The sequence below is a fragment of the Littorina saxatilis genome, linkage group LG4, assembly GCF_037325665.1.
Source record: "Littorina saxatilis isolate snail1 linkage group LG4, US_GU_Lsax_2.0, whole genome shotgun sequence".
In the NCBI taxonomy this organism is placed as follows: domain Eukaryota; kingdom Metazoa; phylum Mollusca; class Gastropoda; order Littorinimorpha; family Littorinidae; genus Littorina; species Littorina saxatilis.
The window spans coordinates 64,013,588-64,030,085 of NC_090248.1; the positions used below are offsets into that span (position 1 = coordinate 64,013,588).

The 16,498-nt window shown below is 45.1% G+C and overlaps 1 protein-coding gene across 2 annotated transcripts in view; it reads right to left on the reverse strand.

Moving 5' to 3' along the window:
- LOC138965368 (germinal-center associated nuclear protein-like) overlaps positions 1–16,498 on the reverse strand; it is a 64,332-nt gene that overhangs the window by 33,773 nt on the left and 14,061 nt on the right. Inside the window, exons 5-8 of one of the 2 annotated variants that reach the window (XM_070337509.1) lie at positions 13,788–13,990; positions 10,947–11,118; positions 399–1,046; positions 35–115 (exon numbers count right to left, since the gene is read on the reverse strand). In XM_070337509.1, the coding sequence (XP_070193610.1) occupies positions 35–115; positions 399–1,046; positions 10,947–11,118; positions 13,788–13,990 (1,104 nt within the window). Of the gene's footprint in view, positions 1–34; positions 116–398; positions 1,050–10,946; positions 11,119–13,787; positions 13,991–16,498 lie in introns of both variants that reach the window. The other variant, XM_070337508.1, reaches the window with a different exon arrangement.

Sequence of the window (16,498 nt, forward strand, 5' to 3'; positions counted from 1 at the left end):
CATTTATCTCCTGCAGTGAATACCGATGACTCACTCTGTCTGATCAGCTTGTCTCTGGTGTCAAGGATGTTGACTTTCTCCATGAGCGTCGTGCCGACCATCTTGTACAGACTGGCTGCAACACAAAGCCACACAATCATAACACAATCACCTTCAAGTAGGAAGAGTTTGGAGTTGAGGATGCCACCGAGGTGTAGGCGCACACAAATGAAGCAAAAGTTTGTTCGTGTGTGTGATGCATGAACGCATAAAGCTAACACCATGCCAATCCTCCTTCACAACCACGACAACACTATTCAACATCCACTTCATTACTTCAATTGGAACATTCTTAATCTTACCCTGAAAAAAAAAAGTACCACAAAATTTGTAATCACAGAACCACTCCTTTAACTCACCAGCATCAACTTTCGCCGATTTAGCAGGAGCGTGCCCCGATCCACCAGAAGTCGCAGGGGGTGGGGTCCTTTCCCTGGCGGGTCGAGTGGTCTCCCTTTCAACAAGTTGACGCGACTTTCGAACATGTCTCCGGTGTTGCTCTTCCTCTGCTTCACCGTCCACTTGGCCCATGCTGGCCAGCTCGCTGGCTACAGAGGACGATTTGAACCTGCCACCTTCTCCTGTGAACAAAGAAGGAGCGTGACCCGATCCACCAGATGTCGCAGGGGGTGGGGTCCTTTCCCTGGCAGGTCGAGTGGTCTCCCTTTCAACAAGTTGACGCGGTTTTCGAAAGGGTCTCCGGTATTGCTCTTCCTCTGCCTCACCGTCCACTTGGCCCATGCTGGCCAGCTCGCAGGCTACAGAGGACGATGTGAACCTGCCGCCTTCTCCTGTGAACAAAGAAGGAGCGTGACCCGATCCACCAGATGTCGCAGGGGGTGGGGTCCTTTTCCTGGCAGCTCGAGTGGTCTCCCTTTCAACAAGTTGACGCGGCTTTTGAACGGGTCTCCGGTGTTGCTCTTCCTCTGCCTCACCGTCCACTTGGCCCATGCTGTCCAGCTCGCTGGCTACAGAGCTTGGCAAGGACGTTTTGAACCTGCCGCCTTCTCCTGTGAACAAAGATTGAATATCTTTCTAGTATGATCATGTGCCATTTTGAAGAGAAAAATCTGCTGCCTTCTGTGAAAAAAGATATTTTATCTATCTAGTGTGACCTTGTGCCATTTTATCAGCTAGGACTAAAAGCCTACCAATCTGAAGAGAAAAATCTTCCGCCCTCTCCCGTGAACAAGATTGGATATTTATCTGGCGTGATCATGTGCCATTTATCACCCAGAGCTAAAAATATACCAATTTGAAGAGAAAAATCTGCTGCCTTTAGTGAAAAAATATTGGATATCTTATTAGCGTAATCATGTGCCATTTTATCACCCAGAGCTAAAACCATACCAATTTGAAGATAAAAATCTTCCGCCTCCTGTGAAAAAAGATTGGATATTCATCGAGCATGATCCTGTGCCATTTTATCAGCCAGAACTAAGAACTATTTGAAGAGAAAAATTGCATGGAATATAAGACAGACAGAAATAAATAAAGAAAGAAAAACAACAGACAGAGAACGAAAGAAAGAAGGTAGGAAGAAACAAAGCCCAAAAGGTCAGTGTGAAGAAAATAACAGAAATATTTTGCACAATGTTGGAGAGCGTTCAACCTACTCTGGCTTTTGTCAGAAACACGGAAGCATCACAATATGTTTTCTTAGTTCATTTGCTTCTTACAATTGTTTTTTCATCACTGTGGAGGCTGCGGGTGCTCGGTACCTCTGTTGATAAAGCATTGGATCTGTTTGTTCATCACTGTGGAGGCTGCGGGTGCCCGGTACCTCTGTTGGTAGAGCATTGGATCTGTTTGTTCATCACTGTGGAGGCTGCGGGTGCCCAGTACCTCTGTTGGTAGAGCATTGGATCTGTTTGTTCATCACTGTGGAGGCTTCGGGTGCCCGGTACCTCTGTTGGTAGAGCATTGGATCTGTTTGTTCATCACTGTGGAGGCTTCGGGTGCCCAGTACCTCTGTTGGTAGAGCATTGGATCTGTTTGTTCATCACTGTGGAGGCTGCGGGTGCCCGGTACCTCTGTTGGTAGAGCATTGGATCTGTTTGTTCATCACTGTGGAGGCTTCGGGTGCCCAATACCTCTGTTGGTAGAGCATTGGATCTGTTTGTTCATCACTGTGGAGGCTGCGGGTGCCCGGTACCTCTGTTGGTAGAGCATTGGATCTGTTTGTTCATCACTGTGGAGGCTGCGGGTGCCCGGTACCTCTGTTGGTAGAGCATTGGATCTGTTTGTTCATCACTGTGGAGGCTGCGGGTGCCCGGTACCTCTGTTGGTAGAGCATTGGATCTGTTTGTTCATCACTGTGGAGGCTTCGGGTGCCCGGTACCTCTGTTGGTAGAGCATTGGATCTGTTTGTTCATCACTGTGGAGGCTGCGGGTGCCCGGTACCTCTGTTGGTAGAGCATTGGATCTGTTTGTTCATCACTGTGGAGGCTGCGGGTGCCCGGTACCTCTGTTGGTAGAGCATTGGATCTGTTTGTTCATCACTGTGGAGGCTGCGGTTGCCCTGTACCTCTGTTGGTAGAGCATTGGATCTGTTTGTTCATCACTGTGGAGGCTGCGGTTGCCCAGTACCTCTGTTGGTAGAGCATTGGATCTGTTTGTTCATCACTGTGGAGGCTGCGGTTGCCCAGTACCTCTGTTGGTAGAGCATTGGATCTGTTTGTTCATCACTGTGGAGGCTGCGGGTGCCCAGTACCTCTGTTGGTAGAGCATTGGATCTGTTTGTTCATCTCTGTGGAGGCTGCGGGTGCCCGGTACCTCTGTTGGTAGAGCATTGGATCTGTTTGTTCATCACTGTGGAGGCTGCGGGTGCCCGGTACCTCTGTTGGTAGAGCATTGGATCTGTTTGTTCATCACTGTGGAGGCTGCGGGTGCCCGGTACCTCTGTTGGTAGAGCATTGGATCTGTTTGTTCATCACTGTGGAGGCTGCGGGTGCCAAGTACCTCTGTTGGTAGAGCATTGGATCTGTTTGTTCATCACTGTGGAGGCTGCGGGTGCCCAGTACCTCTGTTGGTAGAGCATTGGATCTGTTTGTTCATCTCTGTGGAGGCTGCGGGTGCCCGGTACCTCTGTTGGTAGAGCATTGGATCTGTTTGTTCATCACTGTGGAGGCTGCGGGTGCCCGGTACCTCTGTTGGTAGAGCATTGGATCTGTTTGTTCATCACTGTGGAGGCTGCGGGTGCCCGGTACCTCTGTTGGTAGAGCATTGGATCTGTTTGTTCATCACTGTGGAGGCTGCGGGTGCCAAGTACCTCTGTTGGTAGAGCATTGGATCTGTTTGTTCATCACTGTGGAGGCTGCGGGTGCCCAGTACCTCTGTTGGTAGAGCATTGGATCTGTTTGTTCATCACTGTGGAGGCTGCGGGAGCCCGGTACCTCTGTTGGTAGAGCATTGGATCTGTTTGTTCATCACTGTGGAGGCTGCGGGTGCCCGGTACCTCTGTTGGTAGAGCATTGGATCTGTTTGTTAATCACTGTGGAGGCTGCGGGTGCCCGGTACCTCTGTTGGTAGAGCATTGGATCTGTTTGTTCATCTCTGTGGAGGCTGCGGGTGCCCGGTACCTCTGTTGGTAGAGCATTGGATCTGTTTGTTCATCACTGTGGAGGCTGCAGGTGCCCGGTACCTCTGTTGGTAGAGCATTGGATCTGTTTTTTCATCACTGTGGAGGCTGCGGGTGCTCGGTACCTCTGTTGATAAAGCATTGGATTTGTGATCTGTTGGTCAGGGGTTCGAATCTGGGCTGGGACGTACTTTATGTGCAGACTCTGAGATGGTATCAATGTCCCAGTCCCGTGTCACCACAGTGGCACGTAAAAGACCTCGATCATTTTGCCAGTAGTGCAGGTGGATGATTACACCTAAATACGCACACACCTGTGTAACGCAAAAACTCTGTTGCATGGGTGGGAGCCCAAAATGTTGCCAGGACTGAACATTTTGGAAGGCAGGGGTCCAGGGGCCGCTAAGGCTCCGGCGGGGTGCAAGGGCAGCGCCCTTGCTGGGGGGTCTAGGGGGGCAGCGTCCCCCAGCCGAAAATAAATTTTAGCATTTTAGGGAGGGTTTAGGTGGCCTCTCACAAACAAGCTTTTTGGAGATGCATAATATATAAATCTTGTAAACTTGAGAGTATTTGTAACTGACCAGCTGAAAATGAATTTTAGAATTTCATGAGGGGCTATTTGAGCCTCTTTATTACTGAAAACGGCAAACAAACAAAACAAAAAATGGAGGGGGGGGGGGGGGGGGATGAATGCACAAAATCAAAAACCTCTATACTTGAAGATGTTTGTTTGCATCACTCTTGCTAGGGGGTCTACAAAAACAAGTGGTAAACAAATTTCAAGAGAGAAATATGTTTCAATTAAGTTTGCTTCACTTGCTAACTTTCTAGAGGACTCAATGTATCAGAAGCTAAATACCACTGGTTCATAGGTCAGGAATGCAAGTTTTCTCTACCACACCACTGAAGGTCTCTGAATCCCTGCAAGAGGGGTATATAAAGATGTGGGTGAGCCGAGTTTTCAAATAGATAGCAACAAAGATGCCACATTCCCCAGGATGACATGACATTGCTGCCCCCTACTTGTTCCTCAAACCTTATTGAGATGGGTCTGGGACATGAAGAAAGGTGGCTGACCTGGCACAACCACATCGGTCCTACAAACCCAGTGAAAACAACAGCTGCCAGCCTTCGTTTTGCGTTTTTGTTGCAGCTGAGTGCATTTACAGTTCAAAAATCCTCCTTTGGTAGTAAAACAAACCCAAAACTACCCAACGACGACATCTGTGAAGCTCAACAGTTGGCTTGTTCACACGAGTGCATAAATTAACCTAGTTATTACGGTGTTTGGTCGGAGTTCGATTCAACTGAGTGATTCCAGCCTCCATTTTGTTTTACACAAACTCATGATGATATCTGACATAGTTTGCTACTAGTGACGTGTCTTTTTGTGCATGATGTGGTGACCTGATCTAAATTTAGATCCAAAAATAGGTCAAGACCAGCCGGGACAGAGTCCGAAATTAATTCGTAAAAAAATCGCAGTTCTTGACTCTTTGGGTGCAAGTCAATGAAACTCGGTAGTTCTTCTAACGGATAGCTGCCTGAGGTATCACTAAAAGCCCCAGGGGCTCCGTGCACCTGGATTTGACAAGTTCAGTACCTTTAACAAAAAAAAGGTATATAAAAAAAAAGTTGCCAAAATTCTTCCTGGGATGGAAATTAAAAATTTTAGTAATAAATTTTCATTTGATTAATATACTTACCCAACTCACATATAGCAATTAACTCTAGTTCAGTGCTGGTAACGCTGTACGCATCCCCTTGGTAACAAGGGAAGCCCCTCTAAAAAAAGAGTGACCAATACCCATAAGGCCATATTAATACATACTTCCGACTTCCGTATGCGCGCGCATACACCGCCATATGCATCATTCCAAACGAAGCCCAACTCACTCCCCTTTTTTTAGAAATCCACCCCCCACAGCGGGGAGGCGGGAGGGAATAAACGATGTGAGTTGGGTAAGTATATTAATCAAATGAAAATTTATTACTAAAATTTTTAATTAAATTACATATCTTACCCAACTCACATATAGCAGATTGCTACTATAGGTGGAGGGCACTTAACCCAATCAGGAATTGAGAATCTGTCCTGCCGCTAAAAGAGCAGGTAACCCAGAAACACATCCTATCTCAATGCATAGGCATCTCTGAGATAAACATCAATGAAAAACCTTTCAATAAAGCCAGCAAGCCGACTCAAGAACTCAGTTCTGCCAGGAGACCAAATCGAAGAACAGCTAGAGTGGAAGCCCAATCTCTTGCCTCGTGAGGCCTAGCTGTAGTAAAGGGCAAAACTGCCCTGACATCCCCTGCCTGACTCTGCCACCATACATAAACTTGTCTAACTATGGTGGAGACCCAATTGGCTAACACTACTCTCGAGATGTCTTTAAAGCGCACCAAAACGAGTGAGATAAAAAGAAGTTTCTGAGATTCCGATCTAGTGTGCAGAGTCCTTAACGGAAAACTGTGGAGGGCTGTAACCGTACAAAAATGTACATCAGAATCTCCAAGAGCCATAAAAATGCTCAAGAAAGGAATAAGAGTCCGTGCTGTCCGAAGGGGGAGGACTGACTGACTGCCCCCCCCCCCCCCCCCCCCCCTGTCTACTGCCACCACTTGAAGGCATACCTGAACACTGTGGCAGTCCATCTAGGCAAGGTTGACCTCAACAAGTCATTACCCCTACTAAAGTTGAAAGACATTCTTTCTTCCTTTATATAAATTAATCAGTGTTTAACGTCGTATATAACCGTTCAAGGTTAAAGGGCGACGAAGCAGAAAGATAAGAACAAGAGCCCTTAGATTTAATGATCTCAAGCAATCCGTGCAAGTCAGAAAAAATCTTCAAAACTCGACCAGATCAAAAGGCTAAATATGGCTCTAGGGGAGCCACAATAGTGATTAAGATTTGAACGGTGAATCAAAGTTGGTAACTCCAGATTCCGCTTATATGCCAGAAAACCCAAAAGAAACCTAAGTGCCATAGATCAGTCTTACTCTGAAAATCTGTCTATAGCAAAATTAGCAGAAAAAACACTTACTCCCACTTCTCACAGAAGCTACCCGAGTAAGCATGGCCGATTTCCGTGTTGATCAGCAAGGCTAGTTAAGTAAAAGAGTCAAAGAATCCAATCACAAAAACCCTAAAACTAGGAGCAAAGTCCAAGAAAGGATTGAAGATCAGCTTTCAGCAAGCCTAAAGTAGGCCCTCTAAAACTTGCTGGTTATAAAGCCACCAAGAGAAAATTAGCACCGAGCTGATATCACATAATGTCTTAAACAAAGACGTGGGAGAAAAAGAACGGAAAGCCAAAATAGGTGGCTCGCCACCTTCATTGTACCGAGAGAAGAGGAGTTCTATCCGTTAAAACATAAGCCATCTGTTCCAAGCCAGACAACAAGACAAGTACCAGTCCAGAGTTGACGGGCAGAAGAGCCCGAGCAACTCAAAAATATCCTTACAGTAGACACCCGTGAGAAACGAGTGTGAGCAAAACCGGAGCCCTCTTGCCAGCCTAACGAGGTCTGGCAACCCAGAAAGAACGGGCCCATACTGTGCGACCGGCAGGCCGCTCAAAGTAAAACAAGAGTATAAATTTCCATGCCCGGCAGTCGGGCGACGAAGATAAGCAAAAGGCGATAGTACCAAAAGGCAAAAACTCATATTAGAAATTTCTCCCATTCCCCCGAAGGAACAAAAACACGTGGTCAAAGAGAGTCTGCTCCAAGTGGCCATTTGGCCGACAGACTTAGAGAGTCCGCCCAGTCATAGAGACTCTCATGAAGGTACTTCGCTGCTAAAAAGATCTCGTGGTGGTAAAACCACCAAAACCTCTCATGTTCCGTGAGGAAGCGATAGGGAGTGAGAGACCCCCTTTTCTTGATGAGAAAAGCCCCCTGTGGAGTTGTCTGCTTGAAACAACACATGTTCCAACCCTTTGTTCTATTGCTTAACGCCCAACAGACCACAAAGGGTCCTATCAAAGCTGAGAAGCCTTAGACATCTAATGTGTTCCAGCCCTGCACTCCCAGTTACACCTGGAGTAAAGGACTTCTATCAAGGGCCGCTTGCACAATCTCCAAGAGATCCAAAAACGGCTCAACAAACGTATGACTTAGAAAAAAGATCAGAACCCTGAAGCTCTGAAATACCAAACGAACCATGAAAGAGAACCAAAAGGGAGGCACCCGTGTCTCCCCCCACAAAGAGGGAAACCTAATCCCCCCCAGCCGCTGTGTTAAACACAAAGGCGAAAGAAGAGTGATGCCGAGAACTAACTTCCAGTTGACATAACTGCCACAAGTGTGAAAGAAAGCGTGCTTTTGTGTGCCTACCAACACCCACCGCTAACTTGCCTCAGGGGGAAGAAAGGTGGATATTTGACACAGAACCCTGCCACGAACGCGAGGGTAAGGAGACAAAAGATAAAGTCGAGAACGGCGAGCCTGAAGCCTTTAATTGAAAACAATAAAAAGCCAAGGCCTGCCGTGCGCTTTCCTTCCGCAGTGAGCTTTTTAGGATAGAGAAGAATCCCTGTGCATAGAAGCGAACTCACAAAGAGGAACCTTCAAGAAAAGAAGAGATTAAAGTCTCGCCAAAAAAACAAACCTTTTTGAAAGAGACCTACACCCAGGCTAAAAGCAAAGCTACATCCTTCATATCCGCGTCCTGACGGAACACAAAAATATCCAGATAGGACGTAACCGCGCACGAGAGAGCGCAAAAACAAGATTTGTTCAAAGGCGATAAACGTAAAGGAGTGCGGCCATAATGTAACATAGTGAGGAGATCCTTGTTCTGACAGAGAGACAGTTTCTCCTTGCTATTAACATCCAGATGGATGTTCGCCAATTCCGGAGAACCCAGGGGCGGTTCCGTAGAAAGAACAAAAGAATAAACTACATTCTTAAGCTTGGAGTAAACCGAAGCCTACGGATAGCGGTCAGCGAGTGACGCGCTACTTGAGCAGATGACGCAAGCTAAAGCCCCGCCGCCGCAGGTGATAAGCCGAGCGTTGCCCACAAAGGGAGTGGTGACAAAGGACCCCCAATTGTGAAAAAATTCCACAAGACCAAACGACCCAAAAAGAGAATCCAAGAACATAACGTTCTAAGATTCCCTTAAAAGGCTCAGGTCAGCTGAAAATGCGCAAAACGCGGCAAAGCTGAAGTATGAGCTTCCCCCTGAGATGCCAACAAAGGCAGAGATGGGGCAAAAGCATCGATTGAGTTCGCAAATTGATCCTAAGAAGGAGCAAGACACGCCAAAAAAGATGGAGGAGAAAAGGCAGATGACAATGCTACCGCTAACCCTACAGGGAAAAAGCGCGTAGTAACCTCTGCCATCCATGTAAACAAAGATGGCAGCTTCGCTGAAAGTCAACAAAGAGGCGTCTCCATCTGCCTCAGAAGCTTAATCTTCCAAATCCTCATCATCCTGTACAGTAGTATTCTAACCATCTACAAAAGGATGAGAGCCGGAAACCAATCCCGAAAAAGCAACACTTGCCAAAAGGGAAAGGTTTGGAACAAATTTCCCAAAAGCTGGAACTCCGAAAGGATATTCCATCCACCTGCCCCATGCCAGCTGAAAGCCTGGAAAAGGAAGTGGATTTAGCCTGAGTAACAGCAGAGGAACCGCAACAACGGAACCGAAAGCCGAAGACTGATGAGCGCCAACTACCAACACCACAGTGTTAACGGCAGAAGGCTAAACCATCCTGAAACCGGAAGCCACAGCCGCAAAAGCGTTAGCAAAATCGGCCACGGATTGGCAAATATCAGAACCAACCGGATGCCTAAACATGCACCAGAAGATCCTATTGTACCTTGAAGCCGCTTAAGCCACCAGTGCCACTGCACTTGACAGCCTAAACGGCAATTTGAATTCAGTGCAACCACCTCTGCGGAAGCACCGTCTTCTGAACAGCCGACTGGCACTCCCGTGCCCTCCGGAAGCTGACCCCCTGCTTGACTCCCCTAGTCAAACAAAGAGCCAGCTATACTGTTCTCTTCCTGCCCCCCGGGCGGAAGCGGAAGACGCACACCCTTACCGCATTCTAAAGAAGCGGGTGGTTGCGCAAATCTTCCGTTCGCTCTCCAAGGTTCCTAACCGCCACCGACCTGCTGCCAATGCAGTCAGAGCCAGCCTCAGCTTCGGAACTTTCACCCACAAAGCCAGAGCCCGGAGTTACTTTCTCTTGGAGACGCTCTACCCTTTCCCCGGAGAACCCGGATACTTGAGTAGAAGACATACCTTTAAACTGGTGTGAACCACCGGGAACCGGAACACAGGCCACAAGCGAAGGCGTGGTCCCATCATCCCATTCCGCAAGAACATCAGCCTGAGACACAGTAGCAGACGGCGCAGGCGAACGTTGGCAAGAGACGAAACCCCCGTCACACCGGAAGCGAACGCATCTCCGCCCGCGTGGAAGCGATCTCCCCCGCCAAGGAAGAAACCTGTGAACTTAAAGAGAGCAACAATGTCGCCACGTCCGCAGACGCAAGACCGGGAAACACATAAACCAAGGAAGCCTAAGCGGGCTTATCCACAGGAAAAACCTTGTCTAAAGGTTTAGCCGCCAAAAACGGAGTAGGAGGCATGACGACCAAAACATCGATATTTTTTTCAAAGACAGTACGGTACATGAACCGAAACAAAAGCCTGTCCGGAAGCCTATGCTTTCCCAGGTGTTTACTTTGTCGGCGGAGAACCAGCAGTTACTCGTTTAGACGACTGCCGCTTCTTGGCGTTAACCGCCATGACCAAAAACAACTCACGAAAAATTTTGTAAACAAGAAAATTTCACAAGTTCAATTTAAGGTCAAAAACGCCCACAAACACAAGCAAAAAACAGAAAGATCTCACCTCAACATGTAGAGACGATAAGACAAGCAAGAAGATACCAAGAGGTAAGTGACCAAGTCCGTAGACGAAGTGACAGATGGCTGAACACAGCCAGAGCGTACAAAAACACGACCAGTCCCACTGCTCGCTGAGTATGGAATGATGCATATGGCGGTGTATGCGCGCGCATACGGAAGTCGGAAGTATGTATTAATATGGCCTTATGGGTATTGGTCACTCTTTTTTTAGAGGGGCTTCCCTTGTTACCAAGGGGATGCGTACAGCGTTACCAGCACTGAACTAGAGTTAATTGCTATATGTGAGTTGGGTAAGATATGTAATTTAATCCGTCTGTGACGGGAGAAATCCCACCCCTTGCTGTTGCTGCTAGCTCTCCACTGGGAGGAAGGGACCTAAATGTCACAGTGACGGGACAATGAAGTAAGGAAAATGTAAAAATAAAATGACCTGCTACTGCTGTTTTCTGTGGCGAACTTCTCCACGTGGGTCTCCTTGCTGACGCCACGTCTTCCGTGGTGGAGGGGGATCTCTCTGCAGTGGACGTTCTCCAGAAGATGGTGCATGCTTTCTGCTGACCTGGCAGCTTACCTCCACCCTTCTTGGCTTTCGCTGCACCCTCCTGTAACAATATATATAAATAACATAAATAAACTAATTAATCCATTCCGAAATATAAATGATTTAATAATCAGATAACAATATTTTAATAATAGCTTTTTTGTGTTTCCTCCATATTCTTTTCAAACCTTGTTCGTTCCATGATGCGTCTGCTTTTTGTTGCCCTTTGTGTTTGTTTGTTCCTGATGAAGCTTACATATTAAGCGAACATTTGTACAGTCTTCTGCTGTCCTTGTATCAGTGAGTATATATATATATATACAGAATTCTTTTGTTTTTTTAATTTTGTTCATCTCACCACAGTCACTTTGTTGTTTAGAATTTAACAATCAATCAATGCATAAATAAACTTATACATGAATAAAGGGTTGAGAAATCTGTAGATACAGAAATAAATACACAGATGACTAATAAATGAAAGAATAGATACATTTTTTTCTCTTCAGAAATAGCATTTAGCTTGCTTTTTGGCTCACGTAAGTGTAGCCTATGCGATGGTAAACTTTGTCTGTCTGTGCGTGCGTGCGTGCGTATGTATGTATGTATGTGTGTATGTCTGTGGTAGAAACTTTAACATTTTTGGCTAAACACCGAAATACTCATTTCACGTGGTTAATTTTCAAGCACCATCTTCAAATTATTGAAGCAATGATCAACATTGTGTCGGCATGTGTGTAGTTAAAGCGTGTATCCAAAGAAAACGGGTGGTGGGGGGTTTTGAAGGGGTACAAGCAGTTGACTGATTTGTGTCGTGTTTGGCATGTAGACGGCAGGTCAGGTGTCAAGATCAGGTCAGGGGTCGCGCGAAGGATTGTGGTCCAGTTCTCACCTCGCCGATTCGCCGGGGAAGACGATTTCATGTTGTTCGGTTTCTAAGCTCCAGAAAAGTAAATAAAGAAGATACCAAAGGGAGATTTCCTACAATTTGATCTGCACAGCGTGTTTCCAATGTCCACGCGAGGAAGAGCTGTCGAAAGCGCGGCAGTCAGTGTCGATCTTGCAGCCGTATCCCGGTAAGTTCAGAGACAGATCTAGTGTCTCCCACTCTGATAACGTGTCACCTACTGTTAATCCGTTTTGTTTTAATTTCTTTTTATTTCAGCAGACACGGATGTCAAACACAGTGCTAGGCAGTCACCTCTAGTGAAATGAGTTGATCTAAAGTGCCTGTAATGTTTGGATGTCTTTGCTCGTGGTTCGATTTATGTGAATTTCAAGACTTGCAGTAGAGTCTCAAGTTAAGTTTACTCTGCCCGAAAAAAACTGTCCACCATTTACTTGAACATGCAGATATAAGGAAACGGAATGAATCTGTTCTCAAAGTCAAAATGATCACGATTTTTTCCTCAGATTCAAAACATGCACTGTCATGGTTTTGTCTGTACAATTTAGTAAGTCTTAAGTACTTTGCAACAACTTCCTTGAACGTGAAAGACAGTTTTTGAATGCTAGATCTGTATCGCGTTTCATTCCAGACTCGATCCTCTCTTTGATTGTAGATCTACTGTTTGCTGTTTACGCACTATCATATGATTCGCTATGTAACGTTTGGTAAGCTTACCTTGCCACAGCTTTCTTGTCTTTGTTGGCATTTCTGGCTGTGTTGACCGTCAGAATTATTTTAAGAACCAGGCTGCTGCAGTCGACATGTTTCGCATATTGTAGGGTTACCATGCTGCATAGGTAAAGTGGCTTGTATAACCTGACTATTCTGTTTCAAAACACTGTTTATATTTGTGTAGGTTGTAGTCATCATAACTAATCGCATTTTGCCATTTGTTTCAGAAAGGAGGTTAACCTACAACAAGATCGACGCTATGTCAGATATATGCCTCAGCCACATGAAGACTTCCGAATTTAGATCTACTCGGCATGGTGACAAGTCTTGATGAAAAGTATAGGACTGAGGACAGCAGTGGAAAAAGTGCCCACATGGCAGGTACCTAACCTATTACCCTAGTCATTATCTGTTTGCCTTCTTTTGAAAATTATACATGGAGTTGATATGATGCGTTAGTTTTAACTGTGTGTGTGTGTGTGCGTGTGTGTGTGTGTGTGTGTGTGTGTGTGTGTGTGTGTGTGTGTGTGTGTTTGTGTGTGTGTGTTACGGAGTGAGTGAGTTTGTGTTATGTTACTGTTTGTTGATTTCTTACGGGAGCCTTGAAGGCTTCGCCTCTTGTTTCATTTGAAACAGTAATTTATAAGTAGACCAGAGGTTTGACTTCGAGCGACTACCTGCAGCTTTTTATTGAAAGAAATGACAAGTAAATATCCCTTTTCAAACACACCCTTCCGTTTTTTAATTACTCTGCAGCGAAACCTGCAGGGGGGACCGGTGGCTGAGTTGGTAGAGCACTGGATTTATTATCCTAGGGTCACAGGTTTGAATCCGGGCCGGGACACACACGGGTCAACTTTATGTGCAGACTCAGAGACAGTATACATGTTCCTCCCCCGTGTCACCACTGTGGCACGTAAAAGACCTCGGTCATTCTGCCGTAAGTGCAGGTGGCTGATTACACCTAAACACGCATACACTTGGGTAGCGCGACTCTGTTGCTGCTAGCTTTTCACTGGCAAAAAGCGATCCAAATTTCCCAGCGATGGGACAATTAAGTAATGAAAATGAAGAAAAAATGTGAACAAACATGTTTCAGTTTCCGAACTCACGTGAGTTTCAAACTTGACGTTGGCCATGCCTTTAGCTGGCTGGGACCGGGTGCTCATGACTCGGCCAAATTTTAAGAAGTGACTGCGCAGTAAGGAGCGCTTGTTGAGATTGGCCGGTATTCCCTTCACACAGATGGTTGTCTTGCTGGAGGTGTCGTCCATCACCGAGGAAGAACGACGCAGCGCCCCTTTCTCTGGCGAACCTGCAAGGGAGCATCCAATATCAGACCTGGGAACCCTTGTTCTGCACTTGGAGTATTCTCAAAATAACTTGGTGTAATTTCAATTTCAGAAAAATGTGTAATCTAAATAACATTTGAACATCCATGATTCAAACATGCTTTACACGCGTCCGTCGCACCGTTAATTAAGTTTACCAATAGATTTAAAACAAATGCTTCTTTTAATGTTTACTGACAGAAACTGTAATCACATGTCCAAATACTGGATTGGCTTCGGGATATGCAAGGTTTCGCCTAGAAGAAAAAGACAATGGGACATTTGTCCCCCTCAACCAAATTCTGATGGGACATTGCATAGTCCAAGGCAAAAAGCGCAAAGCAGGCTAGGAGGTCCGAAAATGCTTTTGTCGAAAGATGCAAAATAGTTCTATTTGGTGCTATATGATGATATGCGAATGTGCCAGTGTATCAGGTTAGTGCATGCGTATGTGTGCGTGTGTGTATGTGAGAGAGAGAGAGAGAGAGAGAGAGAGAGAGAGAGAGAGAGAGAGAGAGAGAGAGAGAGAGAGAGAGAGAGAGAGAGAGAGAGAGAGAGAGAGAGAGAGAGAGAGAGAGAGAGAGAACGAACGAACGAACGAATGAACTTTATTTTTCGAGGGTAATGGAGTAGATACAGCAAAGATCTTTTTTCATCCAGCCCTCGCCCAAGAGGGAATTAACTGAGAGAGAGAGAGAGAGAGAGAGAGAGAGAGAGAGAGAGAGAGAGAGAGAGACAATGACAATGACAATGACAAATCTTTATTTTTCGAGGGTGACAAGAATAAGCATAGATATGCTTTTTTGCATCTGGCCCTCGCCCTAAAGAGGGACTAAACTATTTTACTATAACTATGACTAGAAAAAGGTTACATAAAAACATTAATGGTAGAACATATAAGTTTATGTACATGAAGCGCATTATGTAGAAGCATTGTAGATCATAAGGTAGTGTTCAAAATTGGGTGTAAAGCAATGAAGATAAACGGAAAGTAACCCAACAATACATTAGCTCAGCAAAACAATGTATTACAGAGCCAAATCTTCGTGATTTTGTCACAATAAACCATAATTCCGATAATGAACAACTGTATACAAAGAAAACATACCAACCAATCAAGTTTATTTGTTCATAGAGTTCATTAAATGGAAAGAATATTTGGTTCTAAAAGAATCCGTGTTGGTGGATTGCCGCAGGGCGTCCGGAAGAGCGTTCCAGAGGCTGCTTCCTGAATAAACAAGACTTGATTTAAATAGGTCTATCCTAGGAAGAGGAGTGTTTAGTTTTATAAAGTGGTGCGAATTCTTCAAGGAGAACTTTGAGCAAATGGTTTCGGGTGCATTTTCTGTCATAATTTTATGCATCATTATTCCTTTGTTGTAATTCATTCTTGACTTTAGAGGTAGGACCCCTATGTTGATGTAGTCTGAGTCGGTGAGAGTAGTCTGTTTGAGTAATACTACTTTTAGCGCTCTTTTGTGTAATCTGCTGAGTAGCTTTAGGGAATTATCACTTGCAGAGTCCCATAGAGTGGATGCGTAATCAATAAGAGACTGAATATGAGCAGTGAAAAATAACTTCCTGGCTTGACAATTAAGGAAGTGTTTAATTCTAGATAAGAGGTACACTTTCTTTGACACTAATTTACTAAGTTGTTCAATGTGAGTTGACCAAGACAGGTTGTTATCGATGTGGACACCTAGAACTTTGTGATGGTCGACTTTTTCCACTATATTGCCGTCAATCATTAAATCGGGACCAGTTGAGGTAAAATTCTGTCGTTTTTGTCTAGTTGTAATTATCATATATTTGGTTTTCTTTGGGTTAAGAGACATGTGATTTAGGTCAGTCCATTCTGTCAGCTGGTTTAGACTTCCTTGGAGGGATTCTGATAAGCGAGTTAAATTTTTGTTACTGGAGTGAATTGTGGTATCATCTGCAAAAAGTTCACATAAATGTTGAATATAAAGGGGGAGGTCATTAACATATATTGAGAAGAGCAGAGGTCCTAATACCGATCCTTGTGGTACACCGTAATCTACAGCTTGCATGCTCGATGCTCTAGTGTTTGTAAGAACTGTCTGTTGTCTGTCAGAGAGGAATGAACTAACAAGATTGATAGTATCATATCCGACGCCATACAAACCGAATTTTCTAAGCAATAATGTGTGATCAATTACATCAAAGGCTTTTGCAAAGTCTACGAAAATGGCACCACAGAATTCATTATCGTTTATTTTGTCCAACCACTGATCAACAAGAGAGATTAAGGCAGTGTGGCAGGAATGCTTAGCTCTAAATCCTGATTGTTTAGGATGGAATAAGTTGTTTTGGTTGAAATGTGTTAGGATGTGTTTGTTGATATGCTTTTCCAGTGGTTTTGATAACACAGACAAAATGGAAATTGGCCTATAATTTGAGGGGTCTCTTTTGTCACCTGATTTAAACAGAGGAATGACTTTAGCCTGTTTCAGGGCGACTGGAAAATATTT